The sequence below is a fragment of the Typopeltis vanoorti genome, chromosome 1 (genome assembly GCF_054136105.1).
Source record: "Typopeltis vanoorti isolate ZY-2024b chromosome 1, IOZ_Tvanoo_1.0, whole genome shotgun sequence".
NCBI classification, from domain to species: Eukaryota; Metazoa; Arthropoda; class Arachnida; order Uropygi; family Thelyphonidae; genus Typopeltis; species Typopeltis vanoorti.
The window spans coordinates 182,909,337-182,932,885 of NC_143549.1; the positions used below are offsets into that span (position 1 = coordinate 182,909,337).

The 23,549-nt window shown below is 37.0% G+C and overlaps 1 protein-coding gene across 1 annotated transcript in view; it reads left to right on the forward strand.

The window, feature by feature from the left end:
• The window catches only part of LOC150110690 (WD repeat-containing protein 31-like), a 191,808-nt gene extending 169,013 nt beyond the window's left edge, over positions 1 to 22,795 (forward strand). Inside the window, exons 9-10 of the mRNA XM_090405079.1 lie at positions 13,522 to 13,591; positions 22,702 to 22,795. Of these exons, the coding sequence (XP_090261205.1) occupies positions 13,522 to 13,591; positions 22,702 to 22,795 (164 nt within the window). The remainder of the gene's footprint in view (positions 1 to 13,521; positions 13,592 to 22,701) is intronic.
• The last annotated feature ends 754 nt before the right edge of the window (positions 22,796 to 23,549 follow it).

Sequence of the window (23,549 nt, forward strand, 5' to 3'; positions counted from 1 at the left end):
GAGGTCCTTCCTAGGAAACACAAAGTCTATCATACCCCTCCTTAAACTCATTGACCGTTCTTGCTCTCACCACTCTATCAGGCAATGCATTCCATGGTTCAACCACCCTCCATGCAAAGAAACCACTTATTACCCTCTTGCTCACAGTTTCCTTTTGTAACTTCCAGGGATGGCCTCCTTGTCATCACTCCTTGCTCCTTATATATCACTTCTCCTTCTTCTAACCACCAAACTCTGCAGTCCACATTCCCTCAGCAGATCCTCATAACTAAATTGTATACAGTCCTGAAACTGTCTTTGTTATTCACCTTTGTACCCTTTCCACAGTTAATTTATTCCCTTCAAATCCTGGGGACCAAATCTGAGAACAGTATTCTAAGTGTGGTCTGATCATTGTCTTTTACAATGGAATGATAAGTCTTTTATCTCAGCGTCCTTCTCATTATTGCAGCAATCCTCTGTGTTACCTTCACCACCTTTGTAATATGTCCCCTGAATTTCAGGTTTCTATCAATCGTCAACCCCAGATCTCTTGTCTCCTCTACTTCCTCCAATAGAGTATGCAGTGTCTCATTGATTCGATGTGTCCCAAAACCTCAAGACTTTATGTTTTGCTGCATTAAACCGATACCCCCAATCATTTGCCCATCTGTCTAGCTTATTCAAATCCTCTTGCAGGGCTACCACATCTGCACTTTTACTTATAACCTTTCTCAGCTTCACATCATCCGTAAACAACTGAATATCCCCCCTGCAATCCACTTACAATGTCATTGATATAAAGGTTAAACAATATAGATCCCACTACTGAGCCCTGTGGGATCCCACTTGTAACCCTCTGCCTCCTTGAAACTGTCCCACCATACACAACTCTCTGATACCTATCAGACAGCCAATCCTGAATCCAATTGACCAATCTGACATCCAAACTCATGTGCTGCAACTTAAATATCAGCTTATCATGTGGCACCCTGTCAAATGCCTTTGCTAAATCCAAGAAAATGGCAGTGTATGCCTTTCCCTCATCTACTGCTCTTGTAACTTTATTATAAATGGCTAACATATTATTAAAACAAGAGCGCCCCTTCACAAATCCATGTTGACTCTCACGGATAACATTACCCTTATCTGCCGAATGCTGTATACGGTCCTTCACTACTTTCTCCAAGATTTTACTAACTACTGATGACACACAAACTGGCCTATAATTAGAAACTTCCAGTCTGCTACCACCCTTTTGACCTGGCTCTTCAATGAAAGTCTGGCTATGGGAAAGGTGGGGAATGGCACTACCTTACCTTCCTTCCATTCCCTGGGCACCTTTCCCATAGCCAGACTTTCATTGAAAAGCCAGGTCAAAGGAGCTGTCAGTTATTTAGCACATTGTCTCAAAACTCGGGGTGAAATACCATCCTGTCCCACAGCTTTACTGACATCCAGAGCACTCAGTATTTGGAAAACACTCTCTTCCTGCACCTCTAAATCTTGAACCTCCCCTATCCCCTCTAGTATTAAAATTTACTCCTCCAGAATGAAAAACTCCAATAAAGTGTTCATTGAACAATTCCACTATGTCCTCTGCATCAGTCACTCTATTCCCATTTTTATCCCACAATGTCATTCTTCCACAATCATTTCTCCTCCTACTGGCCACATAGCTAAAAAATTCCTTAGGATTTTCTTTTGATCTTAGGGCTAATCCCTTCTCATATTCCAGTTTTGCCTTCATTACGATACTAGTCACTCTCCTGGCATGTGTCTTATATTCTTCATGCATCTGCTCTTCACCTGTCTCCTTATATCTCTTCCATAGCCTCTTTTTCGTGCAGTTCCTGTTTAATATTGTTTGCCATTCACTTTACTCCAAATTGTGTCCTCTGCTTCACTTGTGGAATACAGCTTACTAATGCTGCTAACAAATATTCCTTCGCAATTTCCCAAACACTAATGGTATTCTAGCCATCCAATTCTGCCCTACATGGAACTGCCTCTGGTTGATACCTAATACTATTATAATCACCTGCCTTATAATTCCACATTCGTTCCCTCTTCTTTGATACACCTGCATGTCTATTCATCTTCCAAGTCAAAACCAAACGTTCACTCTCTCCAACTGGTGGGAGAGATGTCATCGCAGTTATTATCAACTCTTCTGATGCTATGACCAAATCCAAAACTCTTGAACTTCTTGTTCCCTCTATTACATGTTTCCTAAGACATTTATCCCTCAAGAATTCTAGAAATTCCATTCCATTATTGCTTCATGCATCTTCCTCGCTCCAATTTATACTGCTGTAGTTAAAATCTCCCATAACAATCATTCTTCTTGCACTTGCCAAGCTCAACTGTCTAAACATCTCCTGGTCCTCATCCTCTGTGCTCCTTGGTTTAGTGCAACACCCACTAAATATCCTGTCTTGACCATCTCTACCTCACACCATATGCTTTCATAATCATTAGTGTCACTGCCTTCAATAGCCTCCACTCTTAGAAGACATAAGTCGTCACTTATCATAAGCAGTACTCCACCACTACACTTTCCCTTCCTATCTTGCCAAAAAATGCTGTACCGTGCTACTTCTATTTTTGTTATTATATCCTCTTCTGTCAAGCATGGCTCAGTGATCCCAATAATCTTTGGACAGGCTGATGCTATCAGCACCACCAATTCCTCTCTTTTATTCCGGATACTCCTGGCATTAGTATAAAGCATAAAAATGCCACTGTTTCTATGCCCAGCATTATCCCCTCTAAACTCCACTGGGCTCAGCGTTATCTGATGTCGTCCTCCTTCTCCCAAGTACCATTTCCCACAAGGGGCCACCCTTGCTACCATCCACCTTGAGCATTCTAGTTTCTCTGCATTGACACACCGACTCGTTCAGAACAGCAATCTCTCCAGATGCCTACGTCCTTCCTGATTCAAATGCAAGCAGTCTCTCGCATACAATTTCTCTCTGTCTTCAAATGCCCTCTAAGCATCCAAATATTCCAATCCTCTCTTCTGACACATTCTAGCTATTATGTTATGCAATATTACTGCTCTTCTACTCAGCTCGTCACTATCAACATGCACACTATCTTTCCTCTCTGCATCTTCTTTCGTACAACCTCAAGCAAGAATCTCATTTCTCTCGCTGTCCAATTTACATTACCTCTCAAGTCATTTGTTCCTACCATCACAATCATCTCATTAACCCTTTCACCCCTCTTAACTGCCATAGCCACACTTTTTATCTTTCCTCCAGGCAAATACACTCCTCAAGCATCCTATCTTGCACACCATGGATCATTGAGTCTCTATACATTACACCTCTTACCACCCTGTTCCTCATTCTCTCTCTCTCCTCTAACACTTTCTCTCTGTGTTCCCCTACTTACCTGCCTTCCTGACATCACTCTATCCCTGGTTCCAGTACTCCCTCGCATTCTTCTCATTTCCTGTCTCCTACTGTTTTCATTCTCTCCTCTTCTATCATCTCCATAACTCTCTCTCATGGTGGCAAAGACATTGTTGGGTGATTTTACATGATTTTGTACAGTGTAAAAATCCATTAATTATGCGATAATTAATGGATTTGTGGAATGAGAGTGAAACAGGTGAATGAATTTTATTTAGTGTTTTGATAGCAAGTGCCAGTTAGGTGGCAAGAATGAAGTAAACGTTAGTAGAACAGTATGGAAAACGATGATGTCAGAATTAATATTGAACATGCAGTGTTGAAAATCATGTAGCACAAGAATTTAGATTGACATTAGAGATAGTGAAGCAGAAATGTGTCTGAGAAAAGATAGGGAGCATTGCCCCAGTATGATAATGTGAAGTGGAGGAGAAGAGCAGTGATAACAAATTAGATGGTAGCAAGAATTGCAGAAAAAGAGGTCTGGAATATGTGGATGCGTGAAATACGTTTGAGGATAGAAGAGAACTGTATGCAAGAGATAGATCACATTTTAATACAGAAGGGCACAGGCATTTAGAGAGATTTTTTTTTTCTGGGCAAATGAGTGTTTTGAGACAGGGAAACTAGACTTGCACAGGTAGAATGTTGCAGGGATGACCTCATGCTGGGATAGTGACTTGAGAAATGAGAGGTACTCTGTACAGTATATTACTGTACAGAATAAAAGTGGAATTGCAGAAGAAAAAGAGATTATGGATGACATGTAAAGAGACAGCAAGAGAGATGGAGAACAGCTTCATTAGGAGTATAAGGCTCAGGCTAGGAAAGTGACTAGTATTATGAGGAAAGAAAAATTAGAATATGAGAAGAAACTGGCACTGCAATCCAGGGAGAATCCCCAAGGAGTTTTTATGCTATGTGGTGAGTAGGAGGAAAAATGATATTGAATAGATTATCTTGCTGAGTGGAGATGGAAATCCGGTGACCAGTGTAGATGACACAGTTGAGCTATTTAATGATCACTTTATTAAAGTGTTCCATCCTAGTTCTACAGGCTTTATTCCTAGAAGGATATTGACTGCCGAAGTGTTATTAGAATGAATGAAGAGGATGTATTCCAAATACTGAGTATGCTAAATGTCAATAAGGCTGGGGGAGTAGATGGAATTTCACCATGTGTTTTAAGGGAATGTGCTATGGAATTGACTGTGCCATTAATATGGTTGTTTAATGAGTCTTGCAATGGGACAGGTTCCTGTAAAGTGAAAGAAGGGTAAGATAGTACAATTGATGTACTATCTTACCCTATTTTTTTATACCTCTATTCTACCATCACTAGATGGTAGAATAGAGGTTTGATACCTCTATTCTACCATCTAGTGATGGTAGAATAGAGGTATCAAACTCTATCCTGATTTGAAGTTCTGAGAACATGTATTTCTTCTGTAGTTGATAAGATTTTGGAGAAATTGGTAAGAACTCGCATACAAAATTGGACAGATGAGGGTAATATTATCTATGCAGGCCAGCATGATTTGTTAAAAGGCATTCTTATTTTAATAATCTGGTAACTTTTTACAATAGACTAATAAGAGCAGTGGATGAGGATAAGGCATACACTGTCATTTTTCTGGATTTTTCTAAAAAAAAAAATAATAATAATAATAATAATAATAAATTTGACAGGGTGCTACATATCAAGTTGATTTTTAAGTTGCATCATATGGATTTGGATAGCAGGGTGGATTGGATTGATGATTGGCTCTCTGATAGATATCAGAGAGTTGTATATGGGGAAGCAGTATCAAGGAGTAGGAAGGTTGCAAGTAGAGTTCCACATGATTCAGTTCTGGGACCATTAATGTTTAATCTTTATGTCAATGATAATGTCACAGGACTACAGGGAGATGTTTAGTTGTTTGCAGATGTGTAAAGCTTGGGAGAGTTATTAGTAATAGTGCTAAGGATTTGAATAAGCTGGAAAAGTGGGCAAATGAAAAGGGAGATATCAGCTTAATGCAACTTAATATAAGGTTTTAAAATTTTAGATCCACGATGAGATGCATCATACTCACTTAGTGGAGTTATACTGGAAGAAGTGGGGGAAGAAAGGGATCTTGGGGTTATTGTGGATAGAGATTTGAAGTTCTGAGAACATGTTATAAAGACATCTTAGAGAATTGCATCTTAGAACATTGACCACAAGAGATAAAAGTGTGCTGGTCTCATTGTATAAAGCTTTGATCAGACCACATCTGGATTTCTGTACTCAGACCTGGTCACCAGGATTTGAAGGGGATGAAGTAATCTTGGAGAGAGAGAGAGAGAGAGAGTGCAAAGATGGATATCAGGACTATAATGATGATTATGAGGATAGACTGAGGGTATACACAGACTGCAGAGTTTGGTGGATAAAAGGGAATATGATCCAGTCATTTAAGCTGTTGAAGGGTTATTATTGTATTATATTAACACTGAGGAAATTTTTCATATGGTAGAAAATGAGGGAAAGGTGCAAGGACAAGGAGCCATTCCTGGAAGTTGCAAAGGAAGGTAGTGAATAAAAGGGTAAGAAGTCATTTTTTTGCATAGAGAGTGGTATGAGCATGGAATGCATTGCCTGAGAGGGTGGTGGTGAATGTGCAGACTGTGGATGAGTTTAAGGAGTGGCATGATAGACTTTGTGTTGGCTAGTGTTGACCTTCCATTGACCAAAAACATAAACAGAAGTGGTAAGAGATTAGCAATGCTGAGAAGAGAAAGGAGCAGATGGTCTGAGGTAAAATTGAGATCATGTAAACAAACGAGAAAAACATGGTAAGGAGAAAATTATGTACGAATGTTCAGAACTTAATGAAAGTTTGACAAAATCGTTTTCCTGGTGCAAAAATTAATGATATTAGTCATGTCATCGAAATGCAAAAAGGTGAAGTGAAAGAACTACCTATCTTGTTTGGCACTAATGATCTGAGAGGTATTCTATGAAGGAGATTGTGTAAAGGAGTTATTGGACAAAGCAAAAATCAAAAACGATAAGGTAAAAATTGTAAGTCTCCTGCCATGTTATGATAGTGGCAAATTGAGGAGGAGGGTATTGAAAGCAAACAAATCAATACATAGGCTGTGCAGAAGGAATAATGTAGCATTTGTGGACCTATGGCCTGTGCATAAGCTTCAGAAAAAGAAAATGCTGAGGAGGGTATATAAGGAGAAAGGTAACCTACAAACTCATGAACAGTATAAGGGTCAGGCAAGAAGAGTGACTAGTATAGTAAAGAAGGAAAAATCAGATTATGAGAAGATACTAGCCAAGCAGGCCAAGGGAAATCCCAAAGAGTTCTTTTGCCATGTGGTGAGTAAAAGGAAGAATGACTATGGAAGAATTACCTTAATGAGTGCTGATGGTCACAAGGTGACAGAAGCAGATAAAATAGTTGAGTTACTGAGTGACCACTTTGCAATGGTATATCATACAAGTGAGGTTAATGCTGTGACATATGTGATGGAGACTTATGTGAGAACAGAGGTGGATGAATTGGAGAATTCCTAAGATATTGCAGAATCTCAGTGTGAATACAACTGTGGAATTAGATGGGATATCAGCTCACATTTTGAGGGAATGTGCAAGGGAACTGCAATGCCTCTGACTAGGCTCTTAAATTTAAGTCTGAGCTCTGGTAGAGTTCCAAGGGAGTGGAAAGAGGACAAAATAATTCCCTTGTATAAGGGAGGTTCTAAGACTGCATTAGCAAATTATAGCCCAATCAGTATCCCAGGCGTGGTGGTAAAAGTACTGGAACAATTGGCCTAAAGAGAATTCAAGAATGGGTGGATAAGAATATGATACTCTATAAGGCTTTGTGAAAAGGCAGTCATGCCTTAGTAATTTACTAACTTTTTATAATAGGGTGAGCTGAGTTGGATAAAGGAAATGGCTACACAATGATTCTGCTGGATTTTGCAAACATATTTGACTGAATACCACATGGAACTGTGCTATGCAGGTTAGAACAAATGAGGATGGTTATGTGGATAAGAGGGTGGCTTCTGGACAGATATTAAAAAGTGGTTTATAGAGGAGCAGAAATCAGGAAAAAGCTGGTGATTAGTGTGGGTGCCACAAGGTTCAGTGCTAGGACCGCCTGTTGTTTAATTTAGTGGCAATATTTCCTAACCTTATAGGAAATATTCAGTTGTTTGCTGATGATGCAAAACTAGGTAAAGTAATAGTGAATCTATGTGATGTAGAGAGCTTGCAGGACAATTGAAATATGCTGTCAATATGGGCAAAAGATAATGGGTGCGAGTTTAGTGTGGGAAAGTGTCAAGTTATGCATTTTGGGATAAATAAATTACAAGCTGTGTACCACATTGATGGAACTGTGCTCCTTGAAATAGATGAAACTAGGGATGGTGGTGGTGGTAGAAAAAGAGTTGAAATTTAGAGGTCATATTGTTAAGGTAGCTCATAAAATTATTTGGCTTTTGAAGAACACACTAACAAGTAGCAATAAGGAAGTTGTTACTCCTCTTTATAAGGCCTTGATGCATCCACATCTGGATTATTGTGCTCAGGTCTGGTCTCCTGCTGAATTTGAGAAAGTGGTGGAGAGGATTCAGAGGCAAGCAACCACGATGGTGAGTGGTCTGTGGAACCAGTGGCACACTCAGGATTTAATCTTGGAGGGGGCCGAGCACTCAGGATTTAACTTTTGGGGGGGGGGCGAGTTTAGTAGATGTTTTGCGAATACACACTACACATCGCATACGACCTATAACTGAGCATCTGCAGTGATCGCTAAGTCATAAGTAGCACACAACATAAATAAAAAAAATGAATTTTAATTAGGAAAAGATTTTTGGAAATTTTTCTAGTGTTTTTTCCTTTTCTTTGGGGGGATGCCCAGGCCCCTTGCCCCCCCCCCCTCTGGGTGCACCACTGTGTGGAACATTCCCCTGATTGAGGGTGTGTGTGTGTGGACTGCAGAAGTTGGTTAGTAGGCAAAAAGGAGGGGATATGATAGAAACATTTAAGTTACTTAAAGAGTTTATAGGATTAATGTAGGGAAAATGCTTCAACACTTAGCCTAGAGGAAGCAGAACAAGAGGTCATACTTGAAAGTTGAGTAAAAGTGTGGTTTAGTAGGTTCGTGAGGACTGGATAATTCACTTGAAGAGTTAAGAAAAAATGAAATGGAATGGGTTGCCAGTCAGTTGTTAGCTCTTTGGCTGTTAATGGGTTCAAGGAGAGGTATGATAGATTATGTGGATAAATTGGGTCTCCGACCATGAGTCTTTTAACTCCATGGAGGTGCCCATCAATAATAATAATAATAATAATCATAGTAAGATGATACGATGTCTTCCACCCAGGCTTGATTTGAAATCAGCTCTTTGCAACATACATAAGAGATCTAGATGTTGATAAATTAGGATATGAAAAAAAAAAAATGTTATTTCCTATAACAATGACCCACATTTATGATACCTTATTCCTGCATTCTATGTCTGCCACATGTTGAATGAATTAAAAAAAATGATTTGTTATTTAGAATGTGATGCCTCTTTATATTTGTGTGTATTGTATCAGTCTGAAGAAGTATGCAATAGTATTGTATGAAAGTAGTCACTGATTTTTTAAATTGTTTTATTTTTTTTTTGCATGTTTTTTTTCCAGTATTAATTTAATAATTAAGAATAGTACAAGCCACTGAAATATAAACTCCATAATGTACAGTGCTTCCATACACATTAAAATGTTTCTCTGCACCAGTAAAATAGTCAACTAGAAGCATATGGAGTAACAGTAATTCTTCAAAGCTGCTACTTTATTCATTGGACTCAGAGGAGGCAGGAGAAGCTGGATCATCAACAAGAAATTGTTCAAATTCAGAAATTACAACAAAGCATGTCCTGATGATGGTTTGCAATTTGCATAACTTGAAAGTTTAGGCTCATCTTCAGTGAGTGAAGTGACAACAGGAATAGGCTTATTTATAAATATGTACATTACATCCAACTTAATCTACTGCATAAATTTCTCTGCAGCTTGTGTCATTCTGACTACTTTGCTAAATCTCTCCATGGGGTCCATTTCCTCAAACAACTAAATTGTCTTATTAACAGAAGCAAATGTCTCCACTAATTTTTTCACTGTAAACATTATTGGAACTCATTCTTCTTCTTGCTCTGGTGCTGTTTTTCTCTCATATTCCGTTACTTTCTGTGCTTCTGGCTCTATATGGACTTCATTGGAGGGCTTTTCTTTCATAGCTTTCACTCACTGACTGCTGCCAGAGCAGTTAGTGGAAGTTGCAGAAGAAGTAACTTTAGTTAGCAGTCTTGTCACCAATCTCCTATAAGGTTTGACTTTGTTGAATTATGTATATGTATTTTGAGCTGCTTCCAAACACCATTCATACATTTTGCTGTCATTTTGGATCTGTACTGCATATACATTCTTGTACAATGTAAAATGTATTTCTTCCAAAATTGTGAGGATTTCTCGCCGTCAGTAGTTGCAATAGCCTGAGCAAAAGAATATTTTCAATAAATGCCATGAAAACAGCAATAATCTCCTAGTCCATGGATGAAAGGAGAGAGGTGATACTTGTAAAGTGTTAATGGGTAGCCTAGCCTTTATTAGTTGCATACATCACAAGTCAAGGACTGATCTATTTTGTGATTCATTGTGATTTTCCTCTGGCTTTGGGTTTGAGGCTTCTCTGGAGAAATGTCTTTTAGTTATTAGATTTATTCTGTTCTTCTTTTCTTTCCTGTTTTTTTTATTACACTCATTAACTTTGATTCATTAATTTTATTAATGAATTAATTCATTAATAAATGAAGGAACTGATTTTTTAAATTGTTTTATTTTTTTCCATTAATTAATGAGTTCCTTCATTAATTAATGAAGGAACTCATTAATTTTTTTCCTTTCTCTTAAACTTAAAATTTACCATTACATTATAAGCTCCAAATGAGTGATCCCCAGTGGGAAAGCTAAGAGTTTGAGCAGGCATTCACACAGTTCAGAAATTTTTATGAATTCCTGCAGCTGAAATGGCTCAACTGACTGCAGGTTGATTTTGAGAAACCAGTAGTCAACCCAGACCTGACAACAGACCACAATACAAGATTTTATACCCACAAACTGGCTCAGATTTCACCCAGGAAACAACTGAGGAACACAATCGATTTCATGAAGTCAGCAGGGAAAAAATGACACAAAAAGCCAAAATCAGTCAAAACTGCAATCCCCCATGGAAGCAGAAATTAACCACTATAAGGAAAGAGTTTCTCTAGTTATCCTGTGAGCTAAGGAACAATGGGTGGAAGTGACTGCAACCCTCAAAAGCTGTAAAATAAAGTTTACAAAAGCCAGGAATGCAAACAAGATAGTATGAATACAGCCAAAGATAATAGCTGACTACCATTAACTAAATTTTTGGATGATGAAAATGTCCATTACCACACCTTCACTCTAAAAAGTTAAAAAAAAACAAAAAAACTTCAAGATGGTACTGCATGATATAACAGAATCCGTAATCTGTCAAGGAATTTACAAGAAACCTCAAAAACCACCGACTTCACCCTGTTAAAATTTCAGGAAGTAACAAAGCTTATTGAAAGTTTATTTTTCACTTGGTCAGACTATAATGAATTTAGTTTAATCCTTTATCCAAGTGTGTGCAAACAAAGTTTGCACCTGAAAGTATCTTCAGGACTGGGGTAAAGTGGTACAACACCGGGCAACTCCTTGCAAAGGTGGAGAAAGCTACCAACACACCTATCTCAGTATCTCCCATAATGCAAAACACATCTCCTTGCGGATATGTATAATGTTATGCATTAAGGGAAGGGCCACTACCCAGACTAGTTTCGACCTTTATTGAGGTCTCTTCAGTGGGAGCCAGGCCCAAGTGGAGATACCAAGGCAGACGCAATAGCAAGGTCAACTTTACCTATAGGAGTTGTCAAAAGGTGTACCACCTTTTTATTAAATTACTCTGAATTCGAAACAGCAGCTACTGGAACAAAACCCAGCTCAGCATCAATAGAGGTCCAAGATTGGTATTTAACATAAGAAGTGGAAAAGAAATAGAATTAGCAGAACAACTGGATAAGTAAAAACAAAGTTTGTGCCTGAAAGTATCTTCAGGATTGGGGTGAGGTGGTACAACACCGGGCAACTCGTTGCAAAGGTGGAGCAAGCTAACATCATTCCTATCTCAGCATCTCCACTTGGGCCTGGCTCCCACTGAAGAGACCTCAATAAAGGTCGAAACTAGTCTGGGTAGTGGCCCTTCCCTTAATGCATAACATTATACATATCCGCAAGGAGATGTGTTTTGCATTATGGGAGATACTGAGATAGGTGTGTTGGTAGCTTGCTCCACCTTTGCAAGGAGTCGCCCGGTGTTGTACCACTTTACCCCAGTCCTGAAGATACTTTCAGGCGCAAACTTTGTTTGCACACACTTGGATAAAGGATTAAACTAAATTCATAACACAAAGCTTAATTAAACTGTGCTGTAAACTCATTTAAGTGTGTCCATATTCAGTACACTCAAGCAATGCATTCCACTTACCAGCCACTCTCCATGGTAAGAACCTCTTCCTTATGCTCTTGTTCACGTCCTCCTTATACAGTTTTCAGGAATGCCCCCCCTTTTCTCCCATTCTGTGAAAAATTTCTTCCACATTAACCAGGTAACATCCCCTCTTACCAACTTAAACGACTCAATCATATCCCTATCCTCCTGCTATTCACAAAGCTTTGCAATTTACATTCCCTCAATCTGTTTCGTATTCCACATTCCAAAGACATTTACCACCTTAGTCAATCTTCTCTGGACCTTTCTAATATACTCTCACACCATAAAAACCAGGGGACCAAATCGGTATACAGTAATCCATGTGAAACTTGATCAAGGCCTTAGATATAATGGAACCACAACCTCTTATTACTGCATGTTAAGTCTTCCACATCATTGCCATAATCTGTGATGACCTCACAACTTGTGCATTATGACCCCTGAACTTTGGTTCTTTGTCCACCACCACTCCCAGTGGTGGTGGACAAAGAACCAAAGTTCAGGGGTCATAGAACCACCAAGTGTATACTTTGCATCCCAATGTTGCCTACCAAATTTCAGAACTTTATACTTTGCAACACTGAACTGACATTTCTGCTCACTTGTCCGCTCATGCAGTCTATTCAAGTCCTCTTGTAAGGCCAGAACTCTTGAGTTCTTATTCTCCCAGCTTTGCTTCATCTGCAAACAGTTGTATATCTCCAGTTAAACCCATCCCAATATCATTAATATATAAGATGAGCAACATTGGCCCTAAAACAGACCCCTGCAGCAGCACACTACTAGTGATAACTATTCTCTTTCATATTGATACCCATCCATAACTTGCTGATACCTATCTGACAGCCAGTCATCTATCCAACTCACTAATCTAGCATCCAATCCCATCTACTCCAATTTAGTTATCAACTTGTTGTATGGCAGTCTACCAAAAGCCTTTGCAAAATCTAAAGTATACCATACCACTGTATATGCATCTCCCTTGTCCAGTACATTTGTCACCTTGTTATAATACATAAGTACTGTGGTAAAATATAACTTCCCTCTAACAAGCCCATGCTGACAATTACAGAGAATACTGCTGCTGTTATCAATCCACTTCTATATCCTAGCTCTCATCAGTCTCTCCAACACCTTGACCACAACTTCAGCTATTATGAAGTGTAACAGTTTTGTCTACTTTCCATTCCTTTGGGATTTGTGCTGTTTCACGACTCTTATTAAACAGGTAAGCAAGGATGATACTAATATCCTAGAACATTCCCTTAAGGCAAATGGTAATGTGTCTTCAAATCTCTTGCCTTATTGACATCAAGCTTACTTAACTTGTATACCTCTTGCTCATTCACTGCTAAGTCCTCCCATTTCCTCTACACTTGAACTTTTTATTATTTCACACTGGTGAGTATTAAACACCCTGATGAAATGTCCACTGAATACCTGAATCATGTTCTTATAGTTTTTTAAACCTATAAAGAAATATAAATCATATCTTATATGTTTCTTTTTGAAAATTACAGATTGTTTGGGTACTACTCCTCTCAGTGCTTGTTGTCCTGTGACATCTGTTGTTGCATACAAAAAAGGATGGTAAGTACTGTAAATGTTTTGAAAAAATCATGATGCTCCTAAATTAAAGTAGGAAAGGAAAGAAAAAGCTAAGCTATTTATGCTGATGGAGCAGTCCTTTTCTAATGACTAAGCTAAAGGTTATGAAGGATATTAATATACATACCTGTGTAAAATTTTGAAGGTAAAGATAGTAAAAATTTAACAAATAATTTGATCAGAGCTGTGTGATGGTATGCATTAAAAAGTGGTGAACACAAGATAGTGATAAATGACTGCAGAAAATACATCAGATAATTGAAAAATGTTAAAACTAATGACAAAAAAAAAATAAATAAGCAAGCTAAAGATGAATTACACAAATTTTGGATTTTGAAAGTACTAAGAATAAAAACCTGTTATATACATAGTAACCCATAACAAACATGACGGATGCTGGTTGTTTCATTAAAACGTCATCAGATGAAAAATGAAGAGTTTGGTTTGAGAGTATACAGGAGTAATCTCTTTTGTTTAATTGCCATGAGGTGGGGGACAGTAAATAGTCTCATATTGTGTTTATAGCACAATGGGTGGTTCTTATAGCTAGAAATTCAGACCATCTCAATTTGGATTCATTTCCAGGAGTATGTTTTGATTGAATTTCATGCGAGGATATTTTATATTAAATATATTGTATTATATTTTTTATATTGCATGTAAGAATGGTAAGTATTTAGTGTACTTACCTTTGTTTTGTTTCTTTATTCCTCAACTTTATGGTTGGTTGGATGGCAATATGCTATTTTGCCAAGGAATGATTATGAAACAAGGTGGTTTCCCATTGCCTTCCCTTGCCCTAAGTATTTATGACTATAGCCTTGTGTGTTTACAGGACCAGTTTGCTTGTTTCCATGGAGAAAAACCATCTACCTCCATATGAGACTGGCTAACTCACCTTTAGTCAAAAAGATCCGATAAAGGTTCCTCACATCTTGGATGGAAATCAAACCCAGGTCTTTCAACCAAATGGCTTTGTCTAATACTGACTGAGCTATTGAAGCTCCTACTTTAAACTGCTTTATTTTGAAAGAAATATGTATGACTAAATGAATAACATGAATAACAACCAAAGAATCTTTTGGTTGTTATTCATGAAGATATCCTCACATGTGGTCAGGTACTGATTATTTACTCTCTTAATTGGGTTTGTAATTATTAACTCTAAATAAAGATTCCACATTCTGTTGATCCATTGTGAAACTAGCTTGACTACATCACTCACCATACAAAACACACTGATAAAACTTATATCAGACTGATTTTTTTTTATATCAGTTTTCCATTTGCTGCTGCTTATGTAAGAAATGTGATGTTTATCCTTTCTCTTTAAATTAAAGTGATATGTGTGATTTCATAAATAACTTACTGACACATAAAAACCAGTGACCAGTTCTCCTGCTTAGTGAGATTTTTTTTTTAAATGTGAATCTCATCCACAAAAGATTTAAAACCTGTATTACATTAATACTGTGCATTTGTAAGAGTTTGATAATCTGAAAACAACTTTATTCTGCAGAACAAACATTGACAATATTAAATACATTTTTGAAAATTATGGAGACAACTACCGTGTTTGAATAAAAACTTTAGTTTAATATAACTAAAATCTACATTCGATGTTTCGACCTTTATGTCAAGGTCATCTTCTGGAGCATACAACTATACACAGACAACAAGCTACACTACAATCAAACAGGTTTGTTAAAGTTACTGACCAACCGCTACAACAATGACCTCTGGTGAAAAAAAAAAAATAAATAAATAATAAAAAAATAAATAAATAAATAAATAAATTATACATCAACACTAGAGTCCTATTATTAGTGTTATCTGTTGGTTGTAGAAATACATTGGGCGCAACAACAAGTTTATGTATCTATCTATATACATATATTAACATCATGATTATAAATGTACATTCCAGCCAGTTGGTATAGAATGGTTTCTAATACTAGCTGAAGACTGGCTAGAGTCCTGACTTATGCTGGATCTTATATATTAGGTAGGCTGAATGTGTGCCATCCAGATCCTTGGAATTTTCATGCCATCTTTGTTGTTGATATTTGGGTGGTTTATCAGGATTTTACAGGCTTCCTTAAATGTCCTTTCATACCAGGTTTTTGTGTGGTGTAAAGAGAGGGTTCTTTTCCAGTTGATTTGGTGTAAGGTGTTGAGCGCATGATCTGAGAGGCCTGCTTCACCATAATGGTTATATTTAATGTGTCTTTCTTACGTATAGGGATTGTCCGTCCTGTTTCACCAATGTATGGTAAGTTACAGGTGCAGCAGATGCAATAGACTCCAGGATGTGCCAATGGGAGGAGAGGATCTTTATGGGAGCTGAATATGGTTTTAAGTTCAGTGGGTGGCATTGAGGTTATAATGTTGTAGGATTCTGTTGATTTTTTTCTGATAACCATTTAATATATGGGATGGCTATGGTTTTACTGTAATCTAGATTCGTTTTTGTTGTTGTTTTATGGAGTATTTTATTAATAGTATTTTGGTTATAGCCATTATTTATGAATGTGTTGCTGATGATTTTTAGTTCTTGTTTCAGGGTTTGCTGGTTAGAGCAAATTGTTGTAGCTCTGTTTTTAAAGGTGTTAATGACTCCATATTTTTGTGATGGCCCGCGTGTGTTGGTTTTCGGTAGACTGCCTGAAGGAAGACGTGTGTCTAGGAACACGTTGTGAACGTATCTAAGCCAGACTATCGGTCTTAGCGTGGCAGAATCAAGAGCCCTTTGCTCAAAGGTTTCCATGTAGAAGTTAGCGATTGGGGGGGGGGAATAGTGGTGAGCCCATGGCTGTACCTTCTTTTTGTAGGTAAAATTTATTTTGCCACATGAAGTAACTGGACTGTAGTACGTGGGCAAAGAGGGCCGTAATGTCGGGCAGAAATTTGTTCTGTAGTAGGAGAATTGTGTCATTGATGGGGACATTTGTGAAAAGGGCAGAAAAGTTGAAACTGACTAATAAGTCATCTTTGTCGAGTGTTATGTTTTTAATTTTGTTTATAAAGTGTTGTGTGTTCTTTATGTAGGAGGGGGAATGACCTACCAGCTCCTTGAGTGTTGCTAATTTCTTGGCTAAGTGGTAATTGGAGCTATCTGTTCCTTCCACAGTTGGTCGAAGGGGCACATTTTGTTTGTGTATTTTTGGGACCCCATATATTCTGGGGGGGGGTGGGGGAGTATAGTGGGGTTTGAGTTTTTTAACCATGTCTGGTGGCCAAGAAGTGATGGACTTGAGTAGTTTCTCTGTTTTATCCTTTATCCTGTTTGTTGGGTTATAATTTACCAGCTTATATGTACTTGAAAGAATCGGTTACTAGTTGATTCATCTGAAGTATGTATGTTGACCTGTCAAGGATGACAGTGGCATTGCTTTTATCCGATTTCATTATTTTTATGTCTTGGTTGGCTTTTAATGACTTAATTGCTGCTCGTTCTGTTTTTGTGAGATTTTTCTGTATGGTTTTCTTAATGTTCAGGACATTACTAGTTTCTAATCGTATTTTATTGGCTATATTGTTAGGTAGGGACCTGATGCCTCTTTCTATGTGGTAGATAAAATCCAATTTGTTTACCTTTTTAGGTGCTATTGCATAGTTTAGTCCTTTATTCAGTAGTGTAAGTTCGCCGCTGTTCAGGGTGTGGCTTGTTAGGTTGATCACATGGTTCTTGCTTGCTGGTGGTTGGTCACTCCTTGTCTCCCTTGTTTGTTGTTCGTTGTTGGTGTTTATTGGGGAGGAGGTCTCCTGATTGGATGGATTCCTGTGATTGGCTGCCATATTTCACCGTTGTTTCAAACTGTGGAATTTGGTGTTGAGTTTTTCTTTATTCTTTTCCAGAGTATATTTGGCCGAATTGTCAGTAATTCTTTCAAGTACTTGTAGAATGTCTGGATTAATTTAGTTCGATAGATAGTTCGATATGTATATAGATACATAAACTTGTTGCGCCCAATGTATTTCTACAACCAGCAGATAACACTAATAATAGGACTCTAGCGTTGATGTATAATTATTTTTATTTATTTATTTATTTATATTTTTTTAATTATTTATTTATTTATTTTTATTTTTATTTTTTTCACCAGAGGTCAGGCCAACAATTGTTGTAGCAGTTGGTCAGTAACTTTAACAAACCAGTTTGATTGTAGTGTAGCTTGTTGTCTGTGTGTAGTTGTATGCTCCAGAAGATGACCTTGACATAAAGGTCGAAACGTCGAATGTAGATTTTAGTTATATTATTATTATTATTTGACACCTCCAGGGAGTCCAAAGACTCATCGAGGGAATGTGTTCCAACAGCATCGAACGATTGGTCCCCTTCCAACTACTAACCGCACTCAAACTTACTTAACTGAGCCATTAGTAACAGAGGCTCTACCAATTGACCAACCTTTGCCGGCTAAAGTTTTTATTTAAACATGGTAGTTGTCTCCATAATTTTCAAAAATGTATTTGGATCACTGTGCAAGCTTAAAAGAAAGGTGACAATATTAAATGTTTGCTTCCTACTTTTTTGATTAGCCTCATCTCTCCTACTGTGTTTATGTATTTTTCTTACTATTTTAAAATTAGCATTATGAATGACAAGTAATGAAGTCATCATTAAAAGATGCAGGGATACTTATGAGGTCAAAAGCAGTGGCAGCTGATGAAAATTTTAAGTGGGGGGTATTGCAAAAAAAAAAAAAAAAAAACTTTTTTTTCTTAATCAGTAACAAATTTATTAATAAATAAATTTACATATTAAAAATTGCTTTATTAAAAATATTTCATCCTCACCACGAACAAACACCAATAATAAAAGTTTCATATTATTTCAATAGCAATGACAAGTGCAAACGAATATCAGCGTTAGATCGCAGTGCATTTTTTTTGTGTAACAATAATTGAAAAAATGTAATTCTTTTCATATTTTCAATGGTGACACTCGTCATAATTCAGTCTTGTATCTATAATAAATAAATAATTATATGTTATTTTAACAAAATAAAATAAGATTTACAATAAAGTAGTTCACCATGAACACCTGCCAATAATAAACATTTCATATCTCACAGAAATAACGAGCGTAGGCATAAGATACACTGCCCAAGTAGCAGTGTATCTAATGACGTAACGTGCAACGACAGCAAACAAATATTGGCGTTAGATCGCAGTGCATTTGTTTCGTGTAACGATAATTGAAAAAATATTATTCTTTTCATATTTTCAACAGTGACACTCATAATTCAGCCTCTTATCTATAATAAATAAATAATTATATGTTATTTTAACAAAATAAAATAAGATTTACAAAACACAGTTCACCACGCACATGCACCAATAATAAACGTTTCATATCTCACAGAAATAAGGCACATAAGGATACTAAAAATACACTGCCATTTGAGCAGTTACAGTTGGGAATGACGTAACATTCAATGACAAGAACAAACGAATATCAGCGTTAGATCACAGTGCATTTGTTTCATAATATGAAGCATTAATCGAACAATTCCAATTATTAACTATTCAATCAATGTCAAAACATAAGCTGTAACCTTTAACATGTTGTACTGCATTTATATAATGTTGTAAGCATTGTTATTATTTATAAACACAAACAAAATTTAATTTTTTCATTTTTTCCGTGGGGGTGCTGCAGTGTCGCAGTGCTTATGTATGGGCCACCACTTGTCAAAAGGATGATTCAGTTCATGTGTTGATGCCATAAGCATGAAAAAGGGGAGTTCTTGACATTGAATAATATAACTTAGCTCTAAAAATTATTGGCATGAGACATCATTTAAAGTGGAGGATTTTATTATTATTATCATTATTATTTGGAAACCTCCATGGAGTCAACAGACTCATTGTGGGAAGCCCCTCAACCAGCAACATGTCTATTGTAATGAGTTTTCAAGTTATTTACACTACCTGTACTCACAACACACTCAGGCAGTGCATTCCACTCAATAACAACTCTCCGTGTAAAAAATCTGCTCCTCACACCCTTTTTCACCACATCTTTATACAACTTCCAGGAATGACCTCTTGTTGTTTCCATCTTAACATCCACTCTTTTTATAATTTCTTCTGTATTATTCTGATAGAATCCCTTAACTAACTTGAAGGTCTCTATCATATCTCCTCTTTTCCTCCTATCCACCAACCTCTGTAATCCATATTCTCTCAAACACTCATCATAATCAACACTCCAGAGTCCTGATATCACTTTGGTTATTCATCTTTGGACCCTCTCTAGTGTTTCTACATCACAATGAAAACTTGGCAACTAAATCTGAGCACAATAGTCCATATGTGGTCTGACCAATGCCTTATCTAGATGCACCACCACCACCTCCTTATTCCTACATATCAATGTACTGTGCAAAGCTACAACATCTGCTCTACTTCTCATAACTCTCCCCAACTTTGCATCATCTGCAAACATTGTATATCGCCATTTAAGTCCTTTCTAATGCCATTTACATATAAAGTAAACAACAGTGACCCCTGAGCACACCACTAGTGACTTTCATCTGGAATATCACTCCCACATACACAACCTGTTGATACCTAGTCAGCCAATCTCCATTCCATCACACTAATCTGCTATTCAACCCCATCTGTTCCAATTTAACCATTAGTTTGTCATGTGGTAATCTATTGAAAGCCTTTGCAAAATCTAAATATACTACTGTATATGCATCCCCCTTGTCCAATGTATTTGCCACCTTGTTATAATAAGTAAACAGATTGCTAAAATACAATCTTCCTTTAGTAAACCCATGTTGTCCACTAAAGAGAATTCTGCTGTTTTCCAACCAGTTCTGAATCCTTGTCCTCACTACTTGTTCTCGAAGCCTTAGTCTTATCACCTCCTTTTTGAAGTGGAACAATTTTTCCATCTTTCCATTCCTTTGGAACCTGGGCTAATCTAAGACTCATGTTAAAGCTGTTGTTAACTCTCTGGAACATTCCCTCAAAACACGCAGTAATACACTATCAAGTCTGATGGTCTTGTTGACATCAAGTTTACTCAGTTCCTCATATAGCTCCTGCTCCTCACCATTAGCGGTTCCTCTCCCATTCCCACTGCTCTTAAGTTCTGCATTATGTTACAATCACAATTTAATGAACTGCCGATTTAACACCTCTACTATATCCTTATCATTGTTCATCATTCTCCCATTATCACTGACCAACATCATTCTCCCATAATCATTCTTCCTTCTGCTGCCACATATTGAAAAAACTCCCTAGGTTTCTTTTAATGTCATTTGCTAACTGTTGCTTACACTGCACTTTTGCTACTCTTACTAAGTGAGTCACCTTCCTTGCTTGCTCTTTGTACTCCTCGTTTAATTGATTATTCTCCAAAATTCCTTTTTCTTCCAGATTGCATGTTTCACCTCTTTTTTCACTTCTTTCTTGGCTGGCCACCACCCAAGTGATGACTTCATGGTCACTTTCATCAACTGGAGGAAGATGTGACAGTTCATTTACAACAATATCTTCTGATGAGATAATCAAATCCAAGACTCTTGATCCACGTGTGCCTTCTGTTACATGCTGTTTAAGGTTATCCCTTAAAAACTCAAGAAATTCATTCTCTTTAGTTCCTGATGCCTTCTCTTCATTCCAATCTATATTATCATAATTGAAATTGCCCATAATGATCACCCATTTCTTATTAACCAGACCAATTTGCCTAAACATTTTCTTCTCATTGCCTTCCACATTACTAGGTCTATAGCAACACCCTACTAAACATTTCATCCTATTCACCTCCACTTAACAACATACTTCTTCATAACCACTGTCAGTATTTGCTCCTTGCATCTCCACCCTAGATGGGCACAACTCCTCTGCCTTCATCATTAATGCTTCACCTCCCTTTTTTCTTTGTTTGTCTTTGCAAAAGACTACATATCCTTTCATCTCTATTCCTGACAGAATGTCATTCTCTTTCAACTATGATCTCACTTATACCAACAGTTTTTGGGTGAATGGACTCTATCAATGCTACAATTACATTCCCCTTGTTTTGAATACTTCTAGCATTTTTAAACATACATACCAACTCATTTCTGTTTGTATAACTTCCCACTAGCCCCACTTCTCAGACATGACTCCTTTGCACTATCCCTTGTCCATTCCTGTCTATCATTACTGATATTACACTCCTCCTCAGACCTAAATGTCACCTCCAACATTCTTGACTGTCTTAATCCTTTCTTGAGTACTCGCACATCTACTCCAAAAACCATCATCTACACTTTTCACACAGTGTCCCCCCTGTCTACCCTGATCTCCCCCATTTCCTTGTCCACTCTGTATTCCTTCTCTCTCATTCCCTTCATTTGTGCCACTCACCTCTCCATTCACAAACTTGCCTACCTTACTCTTATGTTCTTCCACAACATCTCTTGCAATTATGAGTCATTCTGAAGTGAACGTAAGACCCCTTCTTACAATCTTCTTGTTACAAGTCAGATCATTTGTGCCATCTACCACTACTAACTCTTTTACTCACATATTCCTCTTATCCAATGCTTCAGCCACCCTACTAATTCTACCTCCAGAAAACAGACCTTGTGCACCTTTTCATTGAATCCCCCTCACATTGCAACTCTCAAATCATTCAATATTTCTTTCAAATCTTTTGTCCCATTCTTCCTAACATTCCTATACAAATCCGTAATTATCCTCAGTTCATTCCTCATACATTTAATCTCCTACCTCATCTTTACCAACTCCACTTTCATATCTTGAATTAGTTTTTCAGTACTATTTATGCAAATCACATTTTCACTATCTTTTACATCTGCTGTCTTATCATTTACCACTAACTCGCCACCATCTCTCTTGTGTAACACTTACTACTGCTTTATAGCCTCATTCAGATAAATGAATTTTTATGTAAAAATTATATTTATTTAAATGCTAAATTTAATTTCTCTAGTAGTTAATGCTACAAGCTTCTGATCTGTGTTTAATATTACTAAAAGGCTGGCAATTTTTTTTATGCTAGCACCTTTTTGCCATTCTGTTATGTGATACTCTTTTTTTTTAACCTCTTGTTTCAGCATATTCATTGGATCCATGCAAGGAGGCATTAAAATGATTAAGATTCAAGAGCACTCTCCATCTTTGGAAATGAAAGTTATAGCCTCATTCTGATAAATAAATTTTTATGTAAAAATTATATGTACATTTAAATAGTAAATTTCTCAAATAGTTAATATTAAGCATGGTAAATATATGATTATTCTGAAATGATATTCATGGACTACTAATTCTATTACTAGTTTAATAACATACTTACTATATTTAGGAGCACCCTACTTAGTCATCATTGTTGGTTGAAATGCTGTCATTTTTTGATTAAGGCATAGAAACTATAGAATATCTGTACTAATATAAATCAAAATAAAAGTAAAAATATCATATTATATTTTAATTAACAGTAAAAACCTGCCCTAGGACCATATGGAAGATAAAAAGATGTAATCTAGTCTTCATTCTTCTATTGCCATTAGCTAAACAAATGGTACAGACTGTAGATTGGATAATGCAGAAGTATTAGCCAAATAAAACAATGAGCATTAAGGTTTAAAACCCAGAGAGGAACTTAAACAAATCATATAAAAGGAGAATTAGTAAAGTGTGCTTAAAACCTAGAGCTACATAATGTAAATAGCTAAAAAACATGAAAGATTAAAATGATTGAAAACTTATTATGAAATAAATGATGGAATAAGAAAATAAATAGAGGATAAAAATTATGGTGTGAGCTGTTTCAAGCATTTGTCTGCAGAGAAAACATGAAGAGCATTCTCCCAAAGAAAAGTTGACTAAGTAGAGTTTTCCTACAAAGAATAAGCAGGCTCTTAAATTCACTAGCATGGCAAATGATTTTTCAGATGACATTGTT